The following is a 26,100-nucleotide window of genomic DNA, read 5'->3' as shown; positions in this document are numbered from 1 at the left end:
AACAATCCCAACACCAAATCCAGCACCAAATCCACAATGGATAAGAGCACCAGGAGAAACCTTTCACATTGTGATATTCGGAAAATTTGCAGGGAAGTCAATCGAAACCCAAACAGCATCAGTGCTTCCATTTTTGCAAGAGCTGGAATCGCTCCAAGATCCAGGTAGGCCCGATGTAATTTGTTGAATAAGATGGCAAAGAACATCAAAACTATTCCAAGGCATTCATAGGGAAAAATGGCTTGGGCACAGAATTACATGAAAATGGATTTCCAAGTCCAATTTAGGGATGGGACCTGTGCTACTCTTGACGGTCCTAATGGATGGAACTCGAATGGAACTCCAACCCCTTACAGAGTTCATCCCCAACAAAGTGGAGGTATCATGTTTTGGGCAGGAATCATTGGGGATAAGTTGGTTGGACCATGCCGAGTTCCAGAGGGTGTAATTCTTACCAGCAATGCGTACACGGCCTTTTTGGATAAACATTTGTCACCATGGCTAGATGACCTACCATTGTCATGTTGCTTTCAGATGATTTTTATACATGATAATCCCATTCTGCTAGGGCGACTGCATCTTTCCTTGAATCTATGGGCTTCTTTGGAGAAACCCTCATGAGCTGGCCACCGTGTTCTCCGGATCTTAACCCCATTGAACATCTCTGGTCAATATTGAAAAGAGGTGTTTATGAGGGAGGAGAGCAATTTACTTCAAATGATGCCCTGTGGAGGAACATAGTTGATGTCGCCAGAACCGTAACTCCTTTTCAGATCAAACAATTGACTTCTTCGGTGGACAAAAGGGTTTTTTTTCAAGTTATTTAAAAAAAAAAAAGAAAAAAAGAAAAAGAAAATGGTGGATATGGCGATAAATAATTCATTAATTTGAGGCTTAGCACCTTTTTCTCATTATTCTTTAACAGAAAAATATAATAAAAAGTAAATTTTTCATGATTAGACATTGTATTTTTGCCCTAATACAACATTTTAATAGACTTGCAATAAAGCGATGGACAGTGGAAATTCCTTGATAAAGAATAAAATGTCATAACTGTGTGGATATTGCATGGATTTGAATAAAATTTGTGGAAATAACTAACCTTAAAGCAGTCCTTTGATTATACAATTTTTATTTTTTGTGACATTGATATTTTACTAATCTGCAATAAAGCGATTCACGCAGTTTATATATATATATATATATATATATATATATATATATATATATATATATATATATATTACACACATGGTATAATCAAACTGACAAACTGGTTCTCAGGAGATCACCAAAGTTGAGCATCGATGAGCCTGGCCAGAATCAGATGAGCGACCATTTAGGAATACTAGGAGCTGTATGTATTGCACTAGGATGTAAAAATTTCCAGGTTTATATCTGAGGACATATTTAAAACAACTGGTAGAGATGCACCCTCAGTCTTCATTAAAACATGCATTTAAGAGAAGGAAATTCCCGAGATCTACTGTTTGCTCTGTCTTGTAACAGTCATTGCATTGACCGAGGTTAACAGTTGTACCAAAAAGTGTCTTTGGTTCTATACAAAGCTTTCACCACTATAAACAAAACATTTGTGCGGATTTCCGAACAACTTAATTGTGTGAACCTACATCAAAATAGAGAGAATCTATTTTATATATATATATATATATATATATATATATATATAGTGTGTGTGTGTGTGTGTGCTAGACGTCTACAGGATTGCAATCATGCATGTGGTGTCACAGAGCTTAGGAGCTGCTGAAGATTGCATACTGAACCCTCATTCATCGTCTTCGATGAGAGAATCCACCATATATATATATATATATATATATATACACACACACCAAATATAAAGCATATAAAAAACATGCTCGTATTCAATTAAAATGCTATAGCAAAATTTCAAAACAATCACTTAAATAGTTTTTTTAGTTACAAACGACCACATTATATATAGTCACACACAATGGTATCCACATTGAAATAAAAAAAAATGTTGAATAAATCTTTAAATATTCGCATGAGGAATACAACGTAGATGGTCTCAAGATGCCTCCTTTGAAACTGTTTGGATAAGCAGCGACATCAGAAGGGAGCAGCTGGGTCTATTTGAGCAAACTTCTCCCAGGTCGTGAATGTGTAGAACCAGCTGACGGAAGAAGTGTTATCTGCCAAACTAGACAAACATTGGTGGAATCACCCGCTTCGCTTTGACTATAAATATAAAGATCATGTCTATTGAGAGACTAATCTCGGGTGTACAGGTGTGTGTTCCTTCTCACTGTATATTGTATTGTATATTCATGAATTACTATTCATGGGAGGTAACTCTTTTGCACGTTTTGTTAAATCAGACCACTCCTCTTACAATTGCTGAAAGAAGGTTTGAGTTTTGAAGAAAATTTTTATGCATGTGTGTATGTGATATATATATCTATAATATAAAGCTGAACGTCTGTGTATGTCTGGTCACGAATAGATTCCTATATGGTTGACTATTATAGAAAACTGATCACATATAATGATAAAAAATGTATCGAGACACAGGAATGGGTATGTTTGATCTGGCATAATGATGATTCATTAAAATTGTGGGGTCTGCGTATGCGTCCGGTCCACAAAGTATGGAAATAATAAATTTAAAAATTTAAAAAAAAAAAAAAAAAACGTTTACATGTGTTTTTGATATAGATGTACATAAGAATACTTTGATAAGTATGTTTTAACTTAAATAAGGATGGTATAATAAAATTGTGGGTGTTTGCGTTTGCGCCTGGCCTCCATAGAATGGAAATAGGCACAAACTTTAATAAAGACTTCATATCTATCTGCATAAGTATACTTTGAGAATTATGTTTCAGTTTGAAGAAATATGGTATAATAAAATTATGAGGTGTTCATTCGCACATAACCTCCATAGAATGGAAATATGTCACAAAGTTTAACAAGGTTTTTTTAATATAAATCCACAGAATATTGTGATAAGTGTTTCAGTATGAACAGGTATGGTATAATAAATTATGGGGTTTATCTATTTTATTTTTACTTTAATCATATTTTGCTTTGGTTTTGATACCCTCAAATTCGAAGCTATCTCTTTACAACCCTTCCTTTTCATAACCTATCATACTTTCATAAATCAGAGCCCATTTTCTGTAGGCTGTTTTTGAACCCAGTCAACAATGGGTACTTTTGCTAGTATATATATATATATATATATATATATATATATATACACACACACACACACTTCAGAATAAAGTTATCCAACAACTCACCTGGTATGGAAACCTGTGATTATAGGTCTTACAAAATATTATTGGCAGTAATATTCTATAAACACAATCTCATCTAAATAAAAATTGTTCAATATACAAGATTGAGCAAATAAACCGAATTCAATAAATTTAAAGTTTATGACGTGAAATGGTTAAATTTAAAATCAAAAATTTGATTGGATTGCTCAAAATTGGATCCCATTACTTCATGGATACCAAAGACCTTCATATCAGATTTTACCATGCAAATTGGATGTGAAAGCCAATATCCTTTTCATTAACTCCCCTTATTCTATGATATTTAAATGCTTAAAAACTTTTAATTGTGATTTTTCCATGTCTTACTGGTTTTAACAAATAAGGCATAAACCATTATAATTATTTGCTAATATTTTCTCCTCTGAAGAGATGGTAGACATCGAAATCCTATAGAATAAGGAGTTATAATATTGCACATGTATTCTTTGTCTTACATATAATTTTTTGATTTGCAATTTAACTATTCCACGTCAAATTTTAAATTTATTAAATTACAAAAGTTTCATTTTATATAATATATATAGGCAACATTTTTTTCCCCTATGGAATATTTCATTAAATAAAATAGACGTTTTTTGTCTATTAATTCTATTTTCGATCCTTTCCAACTTCTGAATAACAATCTTTGTCACATTTTTATAAACTGTTCAAAACCAGTTAGATTAATTTATCCCTGACGATGGACTCTAAAGGATTGGAAATTACTCGGATTTATGATAAATATGGTGATTACATCAGCCAGTTCCCACCAGAAGTGAAGACTTATTCGGAAGTTGGAAAGGATTGGAAATAGAATTAATAGACAAAAAAACGTCTATTTTATTTAATGAAATTATATATATATATATACACACACACATGGGTGTATATAATATATATAACTTTAAAGATTTTCTGCTTACATACGCACATCTATATAGAGATTTTATAATTATCAAACTTTATCAATTTTTTGTAAAAAACATTTTAACCAGCGTAAATGCACCTTTTCATTTCTGTTCTCCCGCTATTGACTTCGTTGAAAAACAAAAAAAAAACGAGCATGCAGGGTCTCCCTTCACGAGTGAAAAATTTACTTTAATATTTGTGCAAAATTAAAAAAAAAAAAAAAATCCAAGACAAATTTTTTTTTGCACAAACATTAGTCATAGTGGAAATAAATTTTTGCCAGAACATATTTTCCAGGATAATTTTGGTTGCACACTGGGGACATTTATAGGGTGAGGGTTATAGGGTGAAATTGCCCCATAATTGTTTGTCCGTTTATTCACACTTTTTGCAATAACCATTTCTTGGATTTTTTTTTACTTTTGAAATTTTGCACAAACATTAGTAAAGTAAATTTTTCACTCGTGAACGGAGACCCCACATGCTTTTTTTTTTTTTTTTTTTTTTTTTTACCGAAGTCAATAGTGGGAGGACAGAAATGAAAAGGAAAGGTGCATTTACACTGGTTAAATTGTTTTTTTTTACAAAAAATTGGCAACCAAAACAATTAAAATATTCAGGATAATGTAAATTTTTTTACTTTAAAATATAATTTTTTTTTTCAACCGAAATTCAGTAATTCTGACTTTTTTATGAATTGTTTAGAATTTATTAATTTCAGGAATTTTAGTTTTTGAGTTTCATAAAGAAACCAGTTGAACAATACTCTGCTGGTTTATAAAATTCGTTGACAGAACAATTTGCACCACTTTCATGTTTACTCATGAAGATTGAATTATATATACACTATTAAACCTTGCATCTTTAATCGTTATTCTAGTTTTAATCAAACTCCACACGATTTGGTTTCCAGAAAATGTCTAAAATTTCCTCTTCTGAAGAAACTGTCTAATAACTATATATATATATATATATATATATATATATATATATATATATATATATATATATATTACTTTTTATCTGAATGTTAACGTTCCTTCCAATGAGCTAATGAATTTTATTTAAAAATGAATGAACACAGCATGACGTCAACAATCGCGTGGAACACAACATAAATGTAATTTTTTTTTTTCTTCATTTTTCTATATTTATTTATTGTAGTTTTCCTTCTCACTAATCAAAATGTTATCCAAGGGGAATAACTTTTGATATGACGTTTGAATAATACAAGTCGAATTTTAATTATAAAATCTATTTATATAGATGTGTGTATGTAAGCAGACAGACAATCTTTAAAGTTATATATATTATATACACCCATGCGTGCGTTTGAGTATATATATATATATATAGGTAATCGTGAAGAAAGAGAGAGCCTGTTTCCTCCGTTTGACTATAGGTGGCGTTACTGTCTGTCCACCCAGTTACGGAAGCACAAAATGTATATAATGCCACCCTTGAAATAAAAATAAATGTTTTTGTTATATTTTAATTTTAAACATGGTTTTTTTTGGGGGGGGGGTGCAAACATATTTAAGTTTTGTTTTTTTTTTTTCAAACATATTTACGTTTTTTTTTTGTTTGTTTTTGCAAGCATATTTAAGTTTTATTTTTCCAAACATTTACGTGTTGTTGCTTGTTTATTTTAAAACATTTACGGTTTTTTTGGGGGGGGGGGGTTGCAAGCATAAACTAAATATTTTTGAAATATTTTTCTTTTTGAAAAGTTTGCTTATGCACTTATTGGTACCGCGCTATTTTTTAATAGTAGTTTCAAGTAAGATTCAAGTTTTACAATATCCTTTTTCAAATATATATATATATATATATATATATATATATATATATATATATATATAAATACTTGCAGAAAAGGTAAAATAAGTGCAGAAAAATTAAGAAAAAAGGGGGGGGGGTCCATAAAAAAGATCAAAGAAAATACGTTGATTTTTTTATTATCATAAGAGCGTAAAAAATACTCGCGGAAAAACGGTTGTACCCATAAATATGTTTAAAAGAAAAATATAGCAAAAACATTTAGTTTATGCTTGCAAAAAAAAAAAAAAAACGTAAATGTTTAAAAATAAAAAAGCATCAAAACGTAAATGTTTGGAAAAATAAAACTTAAATATGTTTGCAAAAAAATAAAACTTAAATTTGTTTGCACAAAAAAAAAAGAAACATGTTTAAAATTAAAATATAACAAAAACATTTATTTTTATTTCAAGGGTGGCATTATATACATTTTGTACTTCCGTAACTGGGTGGACAGACAGTAACGCCACCTATAGTCGAACGGAGGAAACAGGCTCTCTCTTTCTTCACGATTACCTATATATATCTATATATATATAATTTCATTAAATAAAATGGACGTTTTTTTTGTCTTAATTCTATTTTCGATCCTTTCCAACTTCCGAATAAGTCTTCACTTTTGGTGGGAACTGGCTTTAAATTTGACATGAGAGACGCTATCCGTTAACCAAAATAGAAACCACCACATTATTATTACGCGTCCATTCTTAGTTTATTGATTTGAACAGTTCGTTTACTCGCAATTCAGATATTAGTCTCGTATAAAAAGTTGTCGAGAGTTTGGCCCCAAAACAGCGCGTATTTTTTCCTTATGACCTGACATTATCCGGAAACCGATAACTTTTCCCCCCTTTAACGATCAGTTACGGTTAAATTCTCAAATTTATAATAAATGATTGATCAAAGGGAAATAACTAAAGATATACTAAAATTTGATCTAAAACTCATTGGCCAAAACGAAACAATACCAGATGGAAAACCGAGAAAAAGAAAAAAATTCCGTCATTGATTTTTTTTTTTTTTAAATTTCAACAAAGATTCGATTGACAGTGGAAAGGTCAAAGAGGGGAAAACCAGCACCACTCCATCCCCTCCTTCTGAGCAAGGGACTTTGAGGAGTACAAAAATAGCTATATAAGCATTCCCGATAAGGGTGCATCAGTGCACCTGCTAGAACAGAGCTGTGTGTCAGAAATTTCGTGAAAAATAGTGAATAATTCCACCCCATCTTTCCAAGCTTATAACTCCTCGAAAAATGTAATTCAAGCCCTAATTTATTTTTTTTTTTTTTTTGATTAAAGGAGCAAGGAGAAAGGTTTCATTAAAAAAAAATAAAAAACAAAAAAAAACGTGTTTTTTTTTAAAAAAAGGTTTTAAACTTCGGACTTTACGGGTAAATTTCTAAAAAACACTACTTTTTTTTGTTTTAAATTTGAATATATTATTTATTGACCTTTTTTCTTCAATTTGTGATATATAAAACTTTGCTGAGAAAATTAATTATTTACTTTTTACAAGACACTTGAAAATGGGGGGGGGGCGTGAATTTAAAAAAAAAACGTTTGTCTAAAATATATTCGGTTTATTTGAAAGAGCATAAAATTTCACATTGACCCTGAAAATATCGTAAAAATAGAATGAATAGAAAAATTGATAGATTTTTAAAGTTTAAAAATTGAAAAATATTGAGTTCGTAAAATTCATTACTGTTTAAAAAAAAAAAAAATATTTCTATTACTTTTAAAGCAACTTTAATAGTTTATTTTGGAAGTATAATCCATAAAGAAAATAAACAACCCACTTTTAACAGAGAAATTACAAGTTTTTTATATTTTATTCGCAGTTTCGTGTTAGGGGTGTCAAAAATTCCTACAAAAATTCTGATACACCTAACAGAGCTGAACAATAGTTCATTCAAACAAAAGGCCTGATGTTCCAAAACAATCTGTTTTGTCGGACTGATTGCCGAGGAAAATTGTGGCTGGTATGAAGGAAGTTTGGAATGTATAACAAACAATAAATCAAGAAAACAAAAAACATGTATTTCTTGAAGTTATGCAGAGGCGAGAAACACAGTCACATGATACGTTTTATTAATAAAGCAATTACACGCACGTTCATGGCTTATTGAAAATTGTTCCTCCAGGAACGATGAAATATCCATTATTATGAGCAGAGTTGGTCATAATAAGTCAGGTTTTGGAAGGAGTCCAAGTCAGAGATCTGTGAATGACAGGAGGGAATCGGAGATGATACCTTCTAAGTTTGCAACCCTAGTTTAAATATTACACTCCCAAATAAAATAAGAAATCCTAAAGTGACTATACTACTTGCAAAACAGAGCTGCAGATTCAATTTTATACGTTGGTCCATATTGGATGATGTAATACAGATGATGTAATACAGATGATCACAAAAAAAAGCTTTGAAGTCTTGCATTTCTGTGCCCTATCAGAACTAAGTGTACTTGCACTGAAAACGAAAACTTACTTTGTCAAATGGCAAAACAGATTAACAGAATTAATGATGCTTGTTAAGATATAGTCGACAAATCGATTCGTTTTAAGCAAAAAACAATATTACATAATTGTCATGTACAAAATAGTAATATATCCAAAAATTACGAAAATTCATCAAGTAGAACAACTGCTAATGCGTTTTTAGTAAAAAAAAAAAAAAAAAAAAAAAGTCTATCGTTTTTAGGCAAACATAGTGCAACCATGAACAAGTAATCTAAAATATTCATTTCGAGTTATGCCCCTTGTGTGAACTCTTTACTGTCTACTTTATAACATCTAAGAAAAATGCAATTTTACCCAATTTTCTGTAAAAATTACTTTTAACTTTCTATTCAATGAATTTTCGTAATTATGGGATATGTTACTTCTTTCAGCATGACAATTCAGTACGTAATATGGTTTTTACTTAAAATGATATAAATGATATGGTTTTTACTTAAAATGATATAAATGATATGGTTTTTTACTTAAAATGATATAAATGATATGGTTTTTACTTAAAATGATATAAATGATATGGTTTTTACTTAAAATGATATAAATGATATGGTTTTTACTTAAAATGATATAAATGATATGGTTTTTACTTAAAATGATATAAATGATATGGTTTTTTACTTAAAATGATATATAAAAAAATCGATCTGTCAAAGCACCGAATTAATAGTAGAAATAGATATCTAACAGGTTGTAGCATAACACGCAGGTGACAAGATCAGTGAAGTCATTTTTCTAACGTCTGTTATTCGTTGCCCATTTTATAATCATATCTTTTGAAGACAATGAATGATGCCACAGAATGTTTTCTTGGTACAGATAAGGAATGGATACCCACAGGATCTCAGTACTAATAAAGTCATTTCTGATTACTGACTGAGAATTTTAAGTTCGTCCTGGAAATGGTCAATGTAATTTACAATTTGAAAGCCACTTTTTTCGTACTAAAATTATTAATCCTAACCAAACCCATCACATACTTAGTATCGTCTGCCTTTTTCCTTATGAAAATCATAATTTTGCAATATTTATCAAAAGTTCCTTTATTTTTAAATCAATTATGAGGGTCGTTCAATAAGTAATGTCCCTGATCCACTTCCAGTTTTCTGATCTAGCTGAAATTTTCCTTATGCAATGATTTATATCTCTATGAGTTATGTGTCAAATTATAACTCTTAGTTGTTTCCGATTTACAACTGTTTGAAGTCCTGTATGAAATGAAGCCTGTTGAGTGTTGCACAGTGATCCAGTTTTGTATTTGAAAAGATGCACACCAGATTTTTGATGAAATGAAAGAAACGCATGATGCCCGTGTAGAACGCTGGCATAAAAATGGCCGGAAATCTGTAGAAACAGTTTCCAAACCTTGTTGCCCATTTTTACCATTGACAGCGTATCAGTCAAACTGAGTCTGCCATTTTGGAAGATGAATGATTATTTGTGAAATAGCTCACGAGGTCAAGATTAGAACGGAGTCTGTGGAAACTATCATTCATGACAATATGCATAAGGTGTTTGCCAGATGGATTCGCAGGTTGCCGACACTTTTCCAGAAGTGACAAACACAGTGCGCGAAGATAAATTTGGAGATGTACCAAGAAGAGCCAAAGTTTTTGAAAAAGGCTGATTACACAAAATGAAACCTGGGTCTGTTACTATGATCCAGAGACCAAAGTCCAGTTAATGTCGTGGAAGCACTTAAACTATTTTTTTTCACTCACTTGAAATTATTTTATTGTTGCATTGCTTTTATTTTATTTGGATGAATTTATGTCCATTTTATACGGCTAGATACAAACAATCGGTTGTGGTTTACCTTCATTACCTGAAGCGTCTGATTTATCCCATTCATTGGCCATGTAAAATCTTGATTGCTTGGCAAGGTGTTAAGTGGACAGAGGATGGCCAAGTCTTCCACAGAAAACAGTCAAATTGATAATTTAGGTAAACAAACCAAAAAAAAAAAAAAAAAGTTTTTATATAAAACGAGTTTTACCTTACCTGATGTTGCTTGGAATTACAGTCATTTTAGTTTCTAAGTTTTATTTGCTTACAGATTTTTTTTTTTTTTTAAACATTTACAGAAAAACAAGATTTTAGTTCTGACTGGCTGCTAATCTATGACAAGATAATCTATTTAATAAGTTCTTGCTTGAATTAAGCAATATTTATATTTCATTTATGTTTGTAAATAATAATAAGTAATAATTAAGCAGTATTTATATTTAATTTATAATATTTAATTTATATTTACATTTAATTTAAGTTATATTTATGAATAATAAATAAATAATATTTACATATGTCAGACATGCTGGTAAGTTAAAATTTGATCCGACAAGTTCAAAGACGGACTTTGAAAATTAGATAAGAGAACTTTATGAACAGAATAAAATCAACTTTTTTTTTTGTGCTTGTAAAGATAGAGTTGACAGATTGAATTTTTAAATATATGATTTTAAGCAAAAACTAATTACTTAGTTGTCATGTCGAAAATAGTAATACATCCAAAAATTATGAAAATTCATAGAGTAGAACAAATGCTATTATGTTCTTAGTTTAAAAAAATAAAGAAAAAAGTCTATCGCTATCAGTTAAAACAAAACATTGGCCATTAAAGTTGCGAAAAGGGGGATAAGTATGTGCCCTGTATTCGCAATCTTTAAGGTGTTGCATGCAATTTCCCCTGCAAATTTCTGTAAAAATTACCATTAACTATAAATAATTTTCTACTTAATGAATTTTTAGATATATTACCATTTTCAACATGACAATTAAGCAAGTACTGTTTTTTTTTTTTTGTTTTTGTTTTACTTAAAACCACAGACCTAAAAAAACATCCTTTTATTTTTAATAAATGGAAACACAGAATAATATTCATGTTTGGATTATTCAAATCACTGTTTGAGTTGATGTTATCTGTGACCTTCAGGTAAATCTTTGAGAATCTATTGAACTCTGGAATCTACACAGAATTTTGAACGGAAACATTTAATTCATGGGGGGTAGCATGCTCTCGTTCTGTCAGCCATGACTGTGTAGAAGTCAAGTAATTCAAGTTTTGCTCGTGCTAACGATTGAATGTTCAACATATAGAAAAGTGGGACCAAGTAAAGAATAGATACCCTGTAGCAGGAGACGATGACTGGCACACATTTCAAGTGACAATGGTTATTCAACCTTGACATTGGCACAAGCACATGGCGTTGTTTGTTTGTAAACACACCAAATAGCAGATATGGTTGAATGTTCGCAAGCAAGATTTTTTTAAAATATATTTATAAAACTTTTGAAGATTTAAAAGAAAAAATATATATTTACAAAACATTTTTAAAGTAACAAAACGAATGTATTTAAATAAAAGATATTTAAATAAATGGGTTTCTTTTTGAGTGCGTTTTCAATATATTTACTATTCTTTACTTGGTGCGAAAAGTGTAACAACTAAATTTTACCAAGATGCATTCTAATATTTTATTCAGACTTCGGCCCTGCGGTTTTTAGATATATACAGATATATCTGAAGACGAAACCCATATTATGAAAAAAAAATGTAAATCAGTTTTAATCGATAGCAATAACTAATAAAAAACTAAAATGACAAACTCCTTTGATTTGACCATAGGTATTCTGAACTCTGCAGAGGCATCGGATCTTGTGAGGTGACAATATATTTGATATATCTGTCTCTATGGAGATGATGGATTAGCTAGCACAGATTCCAATAATGGCCAAGGGAGACAACTTTAAGAAAATTAGGTTCTTATTGTTATTATATGGAAATTCGAAATATTGAATTTCAAGTGAAAACAATGGTATCTACTGAATTGTCATGTCACAGTAATGAAAATATCCAAGAATTACAAAAACAATAAGGTAGAAAATTAAAGAAAAAAGTTTTTGAAGACATTTTTTAACAAAAATTAAGTTTTGTTAAAATTGGTCAAAGATTTTCAGTTTTAAGAAAAGATTTATCTCCCTTTCATGACAAAAAGAACTCTTCGTTTTTTTTTTTTTTTCTCTCTCTCCAAAACTAAATTTACACTAATTGTTTGAAAACTATTTTCATGATTAATTTTCTACCTTGTTTTTCATAACTTTTGGATATGTTCCTTACTGTGACATGACAATTCAGTAGACACCATTGGTTTCCCTCGAAATTCAATATTTCAGTTTTTGAATTTCATTACAATAACAAAAATCGAAAATTACCCGCGTGAAAATGAGAAAAATTAGAAGCGTATTTGCAAACATAAAAATTGGAGAGATTGATAGTATCACATGAATTAAAAACAAAAAACAAATCAGTAGCGTACCTTTTCTGTTCGTTCTTCATTGGAACTGCTAGAAATAGTGGAATAATCCGATACGTCTGAACAAATGGAACTCGAGGAATATTTCCGAAGATTAGAGTCAAGGAAATCCAGTGAATGCATTAAATCAGATCCTGCTTCACACGGTTGACACATGGAATCGTCGTAATCTGTGATGATGACTTGAGGGGGCATAAAATCCGCTGACCTCATGGGACAGTCCATTTTTGAGGGAGACTTGCAAGAAGGTATCGTCCGTTTTACATCGTGCCACTCCTCGTCAGGACTGAAAACGTCAATAGCAGAATCGCACTCTGAGCTACTCAGGCTGCTGAGCGGACTGCAAGAGAGGGAGTATTTTGCAGAGGAGTTGGAAGAGGTCAGGGGACAGGGGAGCAACAAATTGGGATTCGGAAAGTTGGACGTTGACGAGCACCGTTTTGTTTGTTCCTTGTAATCCTGTTCGGAAAGATATTTTAAGTAGCCCGAAGTGCAGGTGCTGTCAGGAGACAAGTTCGGAACCGGAATGCGAGAGAGAATCGGAGATAGACGTTCGTCGATGTTCCCTCGGTATTCATCGCACATGCTCAGACTACTTTCAGAACCAAAAGTGTCACGGAATTTACAATAACTGTCAGAGGACACCCCACTGCCCATAGAAAGAGTGTCCGATTCAGTAGGCTCTCGTAAACATTGGTCAGTTATGTTTAGCTTTGAGCCCGTCTTGGAATGGCTTGTCGTGGTTGGAGTTCTAGAACTTAGAGTCATGGTTTGCTGTGATCGGTCAAAACTGTCCGAAGAACTGGTGTAGTTCTCAAGCCCGATACACGACCGCCAACGACGGCTAAGGTTGCTGGCAGGGTAGCCAACAGGGAGGTAGGTTGGTTTCGAGAGCTCCTTTGTGCTTGTGCACAAGAGAGACGGATCCAAGATAACGGACTTTGCTAAACGCGATTTTAAGTGTTGGTCCGTTTCTTGTTTTCTCAGGGAATTTCTCAGATCTGAACGGCACAAATCACTAGTGCTCTTTGATAAATTCTTGGCGCTTGTTTGTCTGCAAGCTCTCATGTACTGCTTCATCGTTGACGATTCCATGCTATCGGTAAGTGATAAAAGAGTATCTGCGTCATGATTCAAAGTTTTGCCTGGTTTTACTTTACCGTGGAATTTTCTCGTTAACCATCGGATCAAGCGTAATTTTTTAGTAGTCTTTTCAGATGGTGGAATGTCGGCAGTTTTTTTGTCCCCGCAGCTAAGACACGTTTCCATTTCAGTCTTTCCATGATGGTAGTGACATTTTAGATTTGTAGTAATTATCAGAGTTTCTTCTTCGTTAAATGATTTCCCGTCTTTTGCACGAGTGGCATGCTCCTTACATCTTCCTGAAAAGAAATGAAAAGTGAGGGAAAATTTAAAAGTAAATGTGCATAATTGATGGGAAAATTTTTAAATAAAAAATTAATAAACACAAAAATTATGAAAAAAAAAAAAAATTTATTTATTTTTTTTTTTTTAAATCACAAAAATGTGACGCAAACAAAAGTTACAAGAAAAATTAAACGTAATAATTTAGCTTTTAAAATTTTATCAAAACAAAATGCTTCTAGTTCAGAATTTCCCCTATATTAAAAACAAAGAAATTTGATGTACATACCCGTGACGAAACAAAAATATCACATTCCAAAAATTATGTAGCTTTATCAAGTTATACTTTTTAAAGAAAATAAAATTTTATGAGGATGCGAGTCTTGCCTACAATTTTGAAAAATATCAATAAAAAAAAAAAAAGAAAAAAAAGATAACTCAACAATAATTCATACTAATTAGAGTTATGTTGTAATGCCTATGAATTCCCAATTCATTCCTTAAATATTTTATTTATGAAAATAACTTTGATCAATTTTTTTTTTTTTTTTTTTTTTTGCAGACTTATCCTCATCTTCATAGATTTCATATTTCAGCCAACTCATCCTCTGGCCTTCTTCAGGTGATTAACCATGACAGGATATGAATGCTGAGTCTTGTAATTGTATCCCCAGCTCACCATGTTTTTGATCAACTAATCCTCTGGCCTGCTTTTGGGTAGGATTGAAACTGCTATCTTTAGACAATGCTAATATATAATTTGATCAATTTACGTGAGTTTTTGGTATATGATTTTTTTTGTTTCAACATGGTACAGATTCCCCGCCCCCTTTTTTTTTTTTTTTTTTAAATATAAGCGGAATTCTGGACAAAAACAAAGAAATTATTTTGCATAACCTCCTCTTTCACTCCAACAAAAATAGAATGTCAAAGATTGAGGGCTGACCTAATTTTGCCTATGACCTCCAACATGATCACGACTTCCCTTGGATTTCTGTATTTCGGCACCCAAATGCGGACTGAGAAGACACGACCTGAAGCTGTTTGATTGGAGATTTCAGCTAAACCGATGAAAAGCCGCATTTTCCATCCGCATATTGGCAGCATGCAATAGACTTTAACTTGAGGTTGTCACCGCACCGACAACGGATCAGTTCAAGACGAAGTTGGACAGGTGCTAATCAACTATTTCTGACTGGCTAAATTCAGTGCTCTCCCTCTCTTTGCTTGCTTTGTTCTGTCTCCCCCCCCCATCTACAACGGTGATGAAACATGTAATGTTTTAACCTAAAATGAATAAATGTAATTGGAAAAAAAAACAAAAAAAACATTGGATAAAACATGCACCTTTTATAACACAAATACAAATTTTACAAAGAAAAGTTTTGTTTTAACGCATATCAACTTTTTTTTTTTTTTTTTTTTTTTTAGAGTTATTTAATGCGAATTGGAAAAAGTTTCTATGCTTCAAGTTCTTGATGAATTCATATTTATTATAAACGTGCCCGGCGTTGCCCGGGTGTTTGGAGGTGTGTGCTGAGCAAAAGAAAAAAAAGTGGTAGTAGGCAGGCAGGCTTGAACCCGTACTGCGCAGGAGGAAAAGAACATGAAAAAAAAGTGATGTCTTTGCTGTTGTGCTCATCACCAAACCGGAAGTGACGTAGGGTTAAATTAAGGCTAGTCAATCAAAAAGAAGGGATGGCTTTCAAAAATATTGGCAAAAAAAAAAGCGATTTTTTTGTAGAAAAGAGCCCAGTTAAGGGTGAAGGAATTAATGTTTTTAACCAATTTTTCGATATTTGTCGTTCGAAAGGTCGAGCTTCGAAATGATACCGATCTCGTGAAAAATCCATCGCCTCTGTCGAAAGTTTTAGGCAGACATACATACATTTAAACAAACAGGTGAGATTTATTATAGTTGCTTTTGTTTTTTGGAGCAAAATTGTTTTTGAATTTGCAAAACATGATAAAAGGAAATAAACAGTAAGATCAATACTTCATGCATTTTAGGTCAGAAAAAAAAAAAAAAAAAAAAAAAAAAAAAAAAACTTTCAAAATTTTTATTTAAAAAAATTATTTGATAGATTCTCCCACCCACCTATATATATAAAAAAAAAAATTTCTTGAGAAAGTGCAGAAACCCGTCATTTAATTGACCACCGTTTCTTCTCTGCAACATCTCATGTTGCTAGTTTCAGTCAATTTTATAAATACTATAAAGACACATATCCTTCAGAATTACCTGATCTATTTCCTGCAATCTCGTTTGATTTGTTGGTCTAACGTCTCCATCAGTTTGCTGCTTAAAATACCTCATTATAATACAACTTATTCCAAGAATTGTGAGGTTGTGGAACTCTTACTGCTCACCGTTTTCCTCTTACCTACAATTTTGGTCTTTTCAGTAGGCATCTCCTAGCTTTTGCGATAATCATTCATTCCTGCATGTTTCTTACATCAAGTGGCTTCACGTCTTGTCTGAAGCAGTTTCCATTAAATATATAAGATGTTCAACAAGCAATGCTTCATATTTTTTTTTTTTCATTCGTCCTAATGCAGCAAAGGGAATTGCAAATTGTCTTGTTATGACGACTGAATTTATGCATTCATGACCAGAGATGTGAGACTAAGAAAGAAACCCGTCAGAAAGACGAGATGTGTCATTGAATCCCTGGCACAAGAGAATGGTGGTGATTATGTAGAAAAATAAATCCTGGAGGATAAAAGGTCACTCATTTTAAATGGTACCACTGTCTTTGTAGCTCTTCAACTTTTTAGAGTTGAAGAAAAAAAAAAGTAGGATTCTTTACTTTTGGAACTTGAAATGGTTCGACATTAGTCCCTCTATTATTCAAGTGAAAGCATCAAAATATATTCTAAAATACACCTGCTTTATTGGCCCAACGTATAGAATTAAAAACTGATCAACTATATAAATATACGAAATTATTCAGCAAGGCATACAAAAGATGTTCAAAAATATGATGGTGAGTGAAGGTGTGGTCATGACTGGGACAAGGACAATATATTTAGAGTTCACAGACAGTTTATCCAGTTTTTTTAACAGTTTTATCAGTTCTTCATGATTGTAGCAAAATTCGAAAATTGAAATATTGAATTTCATTTAAAACTAATGATATCTATTGAATTGTTATGTCACAGTAATGAACATATTCAGAAATTATGAAAAACGATAAAATAGAAAATTAATTATTAAAGAAAATAGTTTCCAAAAAAATCAGCCATTTTAGCTTTAAAGAGCGCTTATATTAGCAGAGAAAGTAATTAATTCAGTATTGAAAACTCAAACAGATAGCAAAAGCGATGGATTTGTGTGCATGTGTGCAGATTCAAAAAAAAAAAATGCCACCAAATTTGTTTATTTTTATATAAAAAATATTCCAATATTAAAAAATGAAAAATATGTTAATTTTTAATTAATTTCAAAATAAAACAAAAACAATGAACGTTATGTTCAGTTCGTTTTTTGTTCCTATTTACAAGACGGGACAGAGTTAGACACCAGGGTCGTTTTTTAATGTGGAGAAAAGGAACAAAAATAAAAATTGTCTCAGTCGTGAAGGATTTCTCCTCCACTGACAGAACAAGAAATTGAAGTGCAGCATCTGAAGAACAGATACTATACTTTGATCTTAACCCTTGATCTTATTTGTTAACGGTTTTGATTTTAAATTATTTTAATAAATTATTTAACATTACAGAATTATTTCCCTTGTGCTTACGTCATATGAAGGCAAACATGGTTAAAACCTTTTTTTCCTTTGAATAATAATGGAAGTATGTGTTTTATGTAATATTCCAGAAATATTTAACTAATTGTGACATCACAATTACATAGATAACATTGCTTATTGTTGAATCTGACAATAAACAAATAAAAGTAAGTAGCTAACATTTTTTTTTTTTTTAATGAAAACAATTTTTTGGCCGTTAGATTTTGTACAATTGTAAAAGAGCATGAACGGGCACGTAGGAAAATAGCAGGAGGGGTAGGATAGCTGGCTTGTAAAGATATTTGCAGCAGTAGCCGAAAAAGCATGTATTCAAATTAGGAAGTATGCACGGGCTAGTGCGATAAAGAAGATGGATGTGTAAAGTTGAAGAGAAATGGCTGGCTACGGCCGGTGTATGATTGAGCAAAGAAAAAAGAATATGTGCCGAGTGGGATGAACCCGTGGCCCCGTGGTAATGGCAAGACATTTTTAAGCTGCTTTCAAGACAGCAGAGTGGAGTTAATTTCATGGCAGACGAAATGAACAGGAAAAAAAAAGCATTGTTTGGAAAATAATGATAATAAATAAATGCTTTTTGCTAAAATAGAAAAAAAAAAAGCAGAGTCAGATTTTTTTTTTTTTTCAACTGTACTACACCGTGTGTGGGGCGAGAGATTTGAACTGTAATGAACACAGTTCGAGCGTAACAGCCATGTTATGCAATAACGAAGTATTATTGATGACAGTTTGAACCAGATTAAGAGAGCTTGTGGAGAGCTGAGATGAGTCGACACACAACTAAAAAGGTGGATGTTAGCATTTAAAAGGTCATTTTCCACTGTGATGTCACACACCCATCAAGAGCCCAATTGATATCTACAGAATGTGTCAGAGTTTTTGTTTTGAGTTTTTTGTTTGTTTTTTTATAGTTGTGGGCCAATGCATGCCCCACAACTGCCGCCAATGTAAGAGAGATGAGGACACAGCCAAAAGACAACCATGAAAACAGCGTTGAGGGCAGCAATTGTTGTCGAGCAAGAGGGAGCACATGCTTGCATAGAGAAAATGCACAGACATTTACTTTCATCATGATTTATGTTTGTGCAAAATTATTTTTAAAAATCCAAGGCATGGTTATGGAGAAAAGTGCAAACAGATGAAAGGGAGTGAATTGCTAGGTCAAATCCCTCCTTTGTCGGGGGGGGGGGGAGATCAACACATAAACAAGGTAAAGAATTTTATTTGTTACTAGATTACCCTTGACCCGTTCGGTCAGTATGTTATATTAGCTATGGAATTAATATATGAGCATGACACTTGTGACGTAAAGAAAATAGTTTTTCTGTGACATAACTGAAACATTTCTATGAAAGTATATTAAAATGAAAAAAGAATATAGATAGGTTTCTATGAGTCGTTCTGTTTATAATTATTTATTTATAACGCAATTTAAAAAAAAAAAAAACATTTTCGGGGTTATTTATTCATGTTGGTAGTGTAGAGAAAAAATGTATGAATGTTTAAGAAAAGTGTATCAAAAAATACAGAATAAATTAAAAAAATAAAAATAAAAATAAATAAAAGGGAAGGCGGTGGTTAAATCACCGTTGTAAAATGCTCTTATAGTTATCAACAGGTTAAAGTAAATTTATTTGTAAGAAAATTGCGTTAAAATAACTTAAACGTAATACGGAAATGAACGATGTAAAAAAATTAAAAAAAAAAAAAAAAAAAAAAAATGCAGAAAGTATTAACAATTGTTTATTTGGATCATTTATATGCAAAAAAAAAAACAAAAAAAAACAATTGGGACGCTGAAAGCATACACAGTAAAACAATACGTTTTATTGTCACGTTGATTTGTTTATGTATGCATGCGCAACCAGAAGTCATAAACCGGATGCTGGGTTACAACACCCGTTACAAGGTCATTTGAGTTTTATAATTATATAGATTGAAAACGTTCTGCATATAATGTATTTATTTCTTTCCTGCAGTGAGAATTGTGACTAGCACTCTGGCCTGTAAAAAATACCTGGGTATCTGTCAGCATTCCCCAGTAAGGGCGCTTCCAGTGATTAGCAATGTACTAACCCCTTGTCAAAAAGAGAAGGCAAAACCTGGAAAGGTGGACCTCCTAGAACTGCACAAGACCTAGTCAATAGAGAAAAGACAATTTCAGAAATGGCATGAACTCTATTGAATTCGGAACAGTCTGCAGCAGTACCATGGCTAGGAAGCCAATCGATCAACAAAATATTGAAATTTAAAACTTTGTAAACATTGCATTAACAAAGAAACGGATTAAATATATCAAACCACTTTGCCCAACGGATGACAATAGAGTATTAAGATCACGATTCAAAATTAATTTGTAACCAAAAACCAATGTTTTTTTTTTCTTGTTTTTTTCTAAAAACAGGACATCAATTGGTGCAAGTCTTAAATATCCACTTTTATAAATAGGACTTTAGTGATAAAAAACCCGAGATAAGAAACCACAGATTAGTGACACAGTGACCTTTAGAGGTCAGTTGAGTTGCTTGGTATGAATTGAGGACAAACATTGTATGAAAAGAAATAAGGCAAAGCAAGGCACAGATACCAAGACATTAATATCTATATATATCTATACTAGCTGGACACATGGCGTTGCCCGGTCATACAATACACTGATATTTTAATTTCAGCAGATTGCGTATTATTATAGAATCAATCCTCTATTAATTATATATTATGAGGAATACTCAGCCCGGTGGACTAATTTGCAACAACAACAAAAAAATAAATAAATAAAATAAATTTAAAAAATAATGTCATTCATCAAATTCAATATGTGTTTACAATATCATATTAGCCGATATTTAGTCTTTCTCTCTTCTAGATAAAAAGAATGTTTACAGGCAAATATTTTATGTTAAACTAGTATAACCCTGACTGGTGTAACTTAAAATATTTCCCTTTGAATTTTTTTTTTTCTATAAGAGAAGAAAAAAGACTACTTTTATGATTGGCATCGAAAATCAAAAACATTCTATCAGATGAACTTCTGTACAAAACATATCTAAGAATACTGCCAGAAATATAAATTACCTTTGTGTGAAATTTGCAAGAGATAGGCTCAATCATTTCAGAGCCTATGCAGAAGGAACTCACACAAAATGACTTATATAATAGTAGAAATATATAAAAGTGACTGTGCGTGTGTGTGTGTGTGTGTGTGTGTAAAACATTCTCTACAAAACTACTCTGTCAATTTTTAGTCTACAGACTTGAAATTTGATATAGAGGATTTGGACCTATAGAACATATTTGAATTGGTTTTTAACCGGTAAATAGCTGTTAAGAGGTCGAAATTGACGAAGAAAAAAAAAAAAAAAAAAACTTGGCAGGCACAAGTACACTTTAAATACTCTTCTATACATGCACAAATATACATTTATATGTTAAACTGCATTAATTTTTAATATTTTTATATCCATCCATTCTTAGGTCATTTGGTAGCAAATTATGCAGGAAAGCTCAATGTTTTAGTTTTGATTCTAGCTGAGGACACCCAAGTCATTTTTTTTTAACTTTTGAAATCACTACTGTACATTGGATGCAATATAATAGAGAATTGGCTCTATCGTAATAAAGACGAAATCTGCATAAATTAAAATATTTTTAAGCATATCTTATGCTGGTCGGCCTGCTAGTATATATTAGCGTTGGGACGCTTAATCTAAATCGGGAATCCAAAAAATCTGAACATTTTGGAATATCGGAATCATTATTGGAAAAAGTTGTGCCTATTTTCCGATGCCAAAAATGATTCTTTTGTTTTTATTTGATTTTGTTTAAAGCAAAACCTTCCATTGTTAGTAATGTTAAAATAAATATTTATTAATTTTTAAACTACCAGTAAAACTAAAATCTATATATCATCCTCCACAATTGTGTGCTTTTTACGTTTGAAAAAATATTTGCAAATTCAACATTTTTTTTTAACGGTAATCAGGGGAAAATAACTTTAAATATTTAGGAGATTTATCAAGAATTGGAAAAATATTGGAATCGTCCCATCACTTGTGTTTGTGTGTATATATATATATATATATATTTATTCAAATTTTTATTATTAAATGTAACTTATTTTTATAAAATAACTAGACTATCCGTGACCCGTTGGGTCAGTAGATTATATTAGCTATGGAATTAATGTATGAGCGTGACACTTGTGATGTAAAGAAAATAGTTTTTTGTGACAAACATTTCTATGGAAAAAAAGAATATAGATTTCTATGAGTCGTTCTGTTTATAATTGATTATTTTTGGAAAAAAAAAAAAAAACTTACAGCCATTGAATTATAAGTGGTTTGCCATACTTCTAGATAAATGTGCACTGAACAGATACCATAATACTTATTATAGTTAAAGTCAAATTTTAATATATCTTTTAAATGAAATTGTTAGTTGAAAGTACAGAATAGTTAAAAACTCACCATGTTAAGAATGGCTTTTTAAATAGAAAATGAAAATAACATAAAACTTCTTTTCATTTCACGACCCATTGGGTCAAATATTTAATTTATGTTAATAATAAGGTAAAAAAAAAAAAAATAATAATAATTAAGCCAATGCGGAAATGAACGATGTAAAAAAAAAAAAAGCACAAAATGTTAATTGTTTATTTGGATAATTTAAACGCAAAAAAAAACAAAAAAAAAAACAAATACACAGTAAAACAATATGTTTTATTGTCGCGTTGGTTATTTGTTTATGTACGCATGCGTAACCGCAAGTCATAAACCAGATGTTGGGTTACAAAGCCCGTTGCAAGATCATTTGAGTTTTATAATTATACTAGCGAGGGGTATCCGGCGTTGCCCGGGTGTTTGGAGGTGTGTGTGAAAACTCGGGAGGGGGGGTTAAAATAAAAAAAAAATGTTTTGGTAGGTAAGTATGAGGATTGAACCCGAACCGTTGAGGCAAAGTTGTAAATTAAAGTGAAAAAACCGTGAGATGCTAACGGAAACACGTTTGAATTTATTTAATTACTTGGATTTCACAGGTGCACGTTTTAATGACTTAATGAGGTCAAGTTTGACTGCTGGATAGTATTTCATTTACTGCCGGAACGCTTTTTTTTTTTATTTTCCCAAGATGTTATAGGAAAAAGACTAACCCCACATGCGGCGAGCGACAAATGTTGAATATTTATTTTCCCGAAGTTGAGCAAATTAAATAGACAGGCGAGCTCCGTTGTTAACTCTGAGATATTACGATTTATATGTGATATAAAAAATTTTAAGTTGTTAGGCGACCGACCGCTTCTCTGAAAAAAGCCTTTCTTGGACATACACAAAAAGCGAACATACATTTTCGCTTTTATATATATATAGAAGATAGATTTTTTTTTTTTTTTTAATTTAATTTTTTTGTTAACCAGACACTGGAAATAAAAAAAAGAGGAGTAGTCAGGAGTCAAGTTACTTAAATTTATCAAATAAAGAATTACATTTTTCTCACTTCAAGTACTCATCTATTGAAAAAAATTGTCGGTTGAAACCCAATATTATAAACAAAAAGAGATTGCAAAAAATAAAAAATAAATACAAATAAGATAGAGTATTGTAATATCACATACATACAGCGTGCGAGATGCCATTTCCAAAAAGAGAAAGATATAAACAGAGGTTGAAGAGAGTCAGACCAGACATTGTCTCCCTTTATTTGGATTTGAAACCGACGGTACTAATGTCTAATATCTATGGGTAGGATAATCTCTTAAACTAATCATTATAAATTTTGGAATATATTTTCTCAGTAATATGTTGAGTAGTGATGGGACGATTCCCATATCCCCCCCCCCCCGATTCCGATTCTTTGTAAATCTCTAAATATTTAACTGTAAAGTTGCTATTCTTTTGCCGATCGCAAAAAAAAAAAAAAAAAAAAAAAAAAAAAAAAAAAAAAAAAAATTTAAATGTGCAGATATTTTCACAAACGTAAAAACACATTTGAGGAAGATGATGTATAGATTTTAGTTTTACTGGTATTTTTAAAATCAATAAATATTATTTTATCGTTATCATCAGCAGTGGAAGATTTTGCTTTAGACAAAATCAAATAAAGACAATTAAAAGAATCGTTTTTGGCATCGGAAAATAGACATAAAATTTTCCGATACCCTAAAAAGTACCGATTTTTCCAGTTCCCAATCAGGATTAATCGTCCCAACACTACTAGGCACATTATTTTTGTAATCTTTACCATTTACAGGATGTGTTCACCCCAAAAATGTATCGCCCCCCCCCAAAAAAAAATTCAAATTATAAATTCAAAAATTTAATAGAAAACAGAATTGCTCTACATCAAATTTTGAGCTATACACTGTTCGTTTCTGAGTATCAATTATTTATATGTGGCAAAAATTAGGTCCATTTCTCACATTAGCGGTAAAGTCCAAGCGACCTATTTCAAGAAGATTCAACTTTACACAATAGAATCATCTTTTTTATAAACTGCTTGATAGATATGTTACTAGCATGGATACCTGGCGTTGCTCAGATGGACATGAAATTCGGTTTAAACGTTTCACAGATGTATCAGGCTGTAACAAAATTTGTATCATTAAAGATCAATCTCTCGGACGAAAAATATCTAAAAATTGTCCAGAAAGATTAATTCTGTGCAAAGAATTTCGTGAATTTAGCCTTTTTTTTTTTTTTCAACTACTAAAGAAAGTTAAGCTACTTAAAGGCTAAATTTGCTAAAAACGTCAAGTGGTTCTAAATTGGGTGATCGATTTACTAGAACGTTGCATTAGAAACTGAGCGACCGATACAAATATTTAAATATTGACTTTTTTTTTCATTTTTTTTTTTTTTTTTTTTTAGATAATTTGGTGGACTAGTGTCCATTCAGTAATAATTGGCTGAATAAAAGACTAAAATAAAATAAAAATTAAAGGGGGAAAGATTCTTCAGGTCCGCCAATGCACTTTTCGAGGTCACTAAGGGATTCGCCACTTATTAAGGCCTGAAGATCACTCGAGGATAAGGATTAATTAATGTAAGATGTCAGACAACATAATTACCGGTAATGGTGAAAATTGGGTAGAATTTGATTAAGGGGATGGTTCAACAATAACTTGTTTACATTGGACTTTGAGATAATGTTGTAGTCAGCTGTGATGCAGACCCATGGTACAGTTCTACAGGTGAGCAGTTTTAGGAAAGAAGTTTTGTTCATGGAATCTACGTTTAGATTTAGGCACAGATATAGGGTGGGTGAAATTGTTGATAGCGGTTCGGTTGTAGATGGACAAGTGTTTGCTGTGAAAGTTTTGCAAGAGGTGTGGGGGGGGGCACTATAGATTAAAGCTAAGTTGAGCACTTGCCATGAACTCTACACAAAGAAAATCAAATATTTTGTCTAAATATCAAGTTGTGCTGAAACCGGAAACGCCTACATCTCCCCCCACCCCTCTTCCGCTAAAATAAAATAAAAATAAAAAATAAATAAAAAAAAAAGACAATGCATTTTTTCTCTCAAGGTCATGACAACTTTTCATTGTATTGGTTTTTTCTCCGACCTCCATTTTGCACTTTGTGACCCACAACTGATTTCATTTAAATCCAAGCACACAAATGTGCATGTATATAAAAAAAAGTTTTTTTTCATCTCTAGAGACAATGGCTACTCCCTGCAAGGTTGCCTGCACAGAGAATCTGTAGTAAAGCAAGTGTTGTACCATCACCAACCGCACCTCTCCGGCAGTGCTTTAGTCTAATAGGAAGAAGTCTATGATAACTTGAGGAAACAATGCTGGGATATGCAGAAAAAGCTAATTTTGACTTTTTTTTTTTTTTAGAAGAGTTGCACAACCAAGTCTTGAGAGTCTAGTCTACTCTACTATTTAGTCCATAGCTGGAGGGTGGATAGCTGCAATAATATATTTTCCTTTGATATTAAAGTTATGCAGTGATCCAAACAGAACCCACATGCACACACACTAAAACCTTTATCTCATAAAAAACGTGCAAACATTATAATGCATCGAATTAAAATGGGTGCTTTATGCCAAAGTAATGGTTGAATAAAAAATTAATGGTTGAATAAAAAATTAATGGTTGAATAAAAAATTAATGGTTGA

At 31.7% G+C, this 26,100-nt stretch overlaps 1 protein-coding gene across 2 annotated transcripts in view; it reads right to left on the bottom strand.

The window, feature by feature from the left end:
• LOC145256355 (uncharacterized) overlaps positions 1-26,100 on the bottom strand; it is a 218,071-nt gene that overhangs the window by 131,929 nt on the left and 60,042 nt on the right. For both annotated transcript variants that reach the window (XM_080115174.1, XM_080115173.1), the window contains exon 2: positions 12,865-14,243. In XM_080115174.1, the coding sequence (XP_079971300.1) occupies positions 12,865-14,130 (1,266 nt within the window). In that variant the 5' untranslated portion in view covers positions 14,131-14,243. The remainder of the gene's footprint in view (positions 1-12,864; positions 14,244-26,100) is intronic.

Source organism: Euprymna scolopes, chromosome 32, assembly GCF_053919585.1.
Source record: "Euprymna scolopes isolate OS-2025 chromosome 32, ASM5391958v1, whole genome shotgun sequence".
Classification (NCBI taxonomy): domain Eukaryota; kingdom Metazoa; phylum Mollusca; class Cephalopoda; order Sepiida; family Sepiolidae; genus Euprymna; species Euprymna scolopes.
Note: the sequence above shows the minus strand (reverse complement) of the source record. Positions and strands in the feature narration are given on the sequence as shown.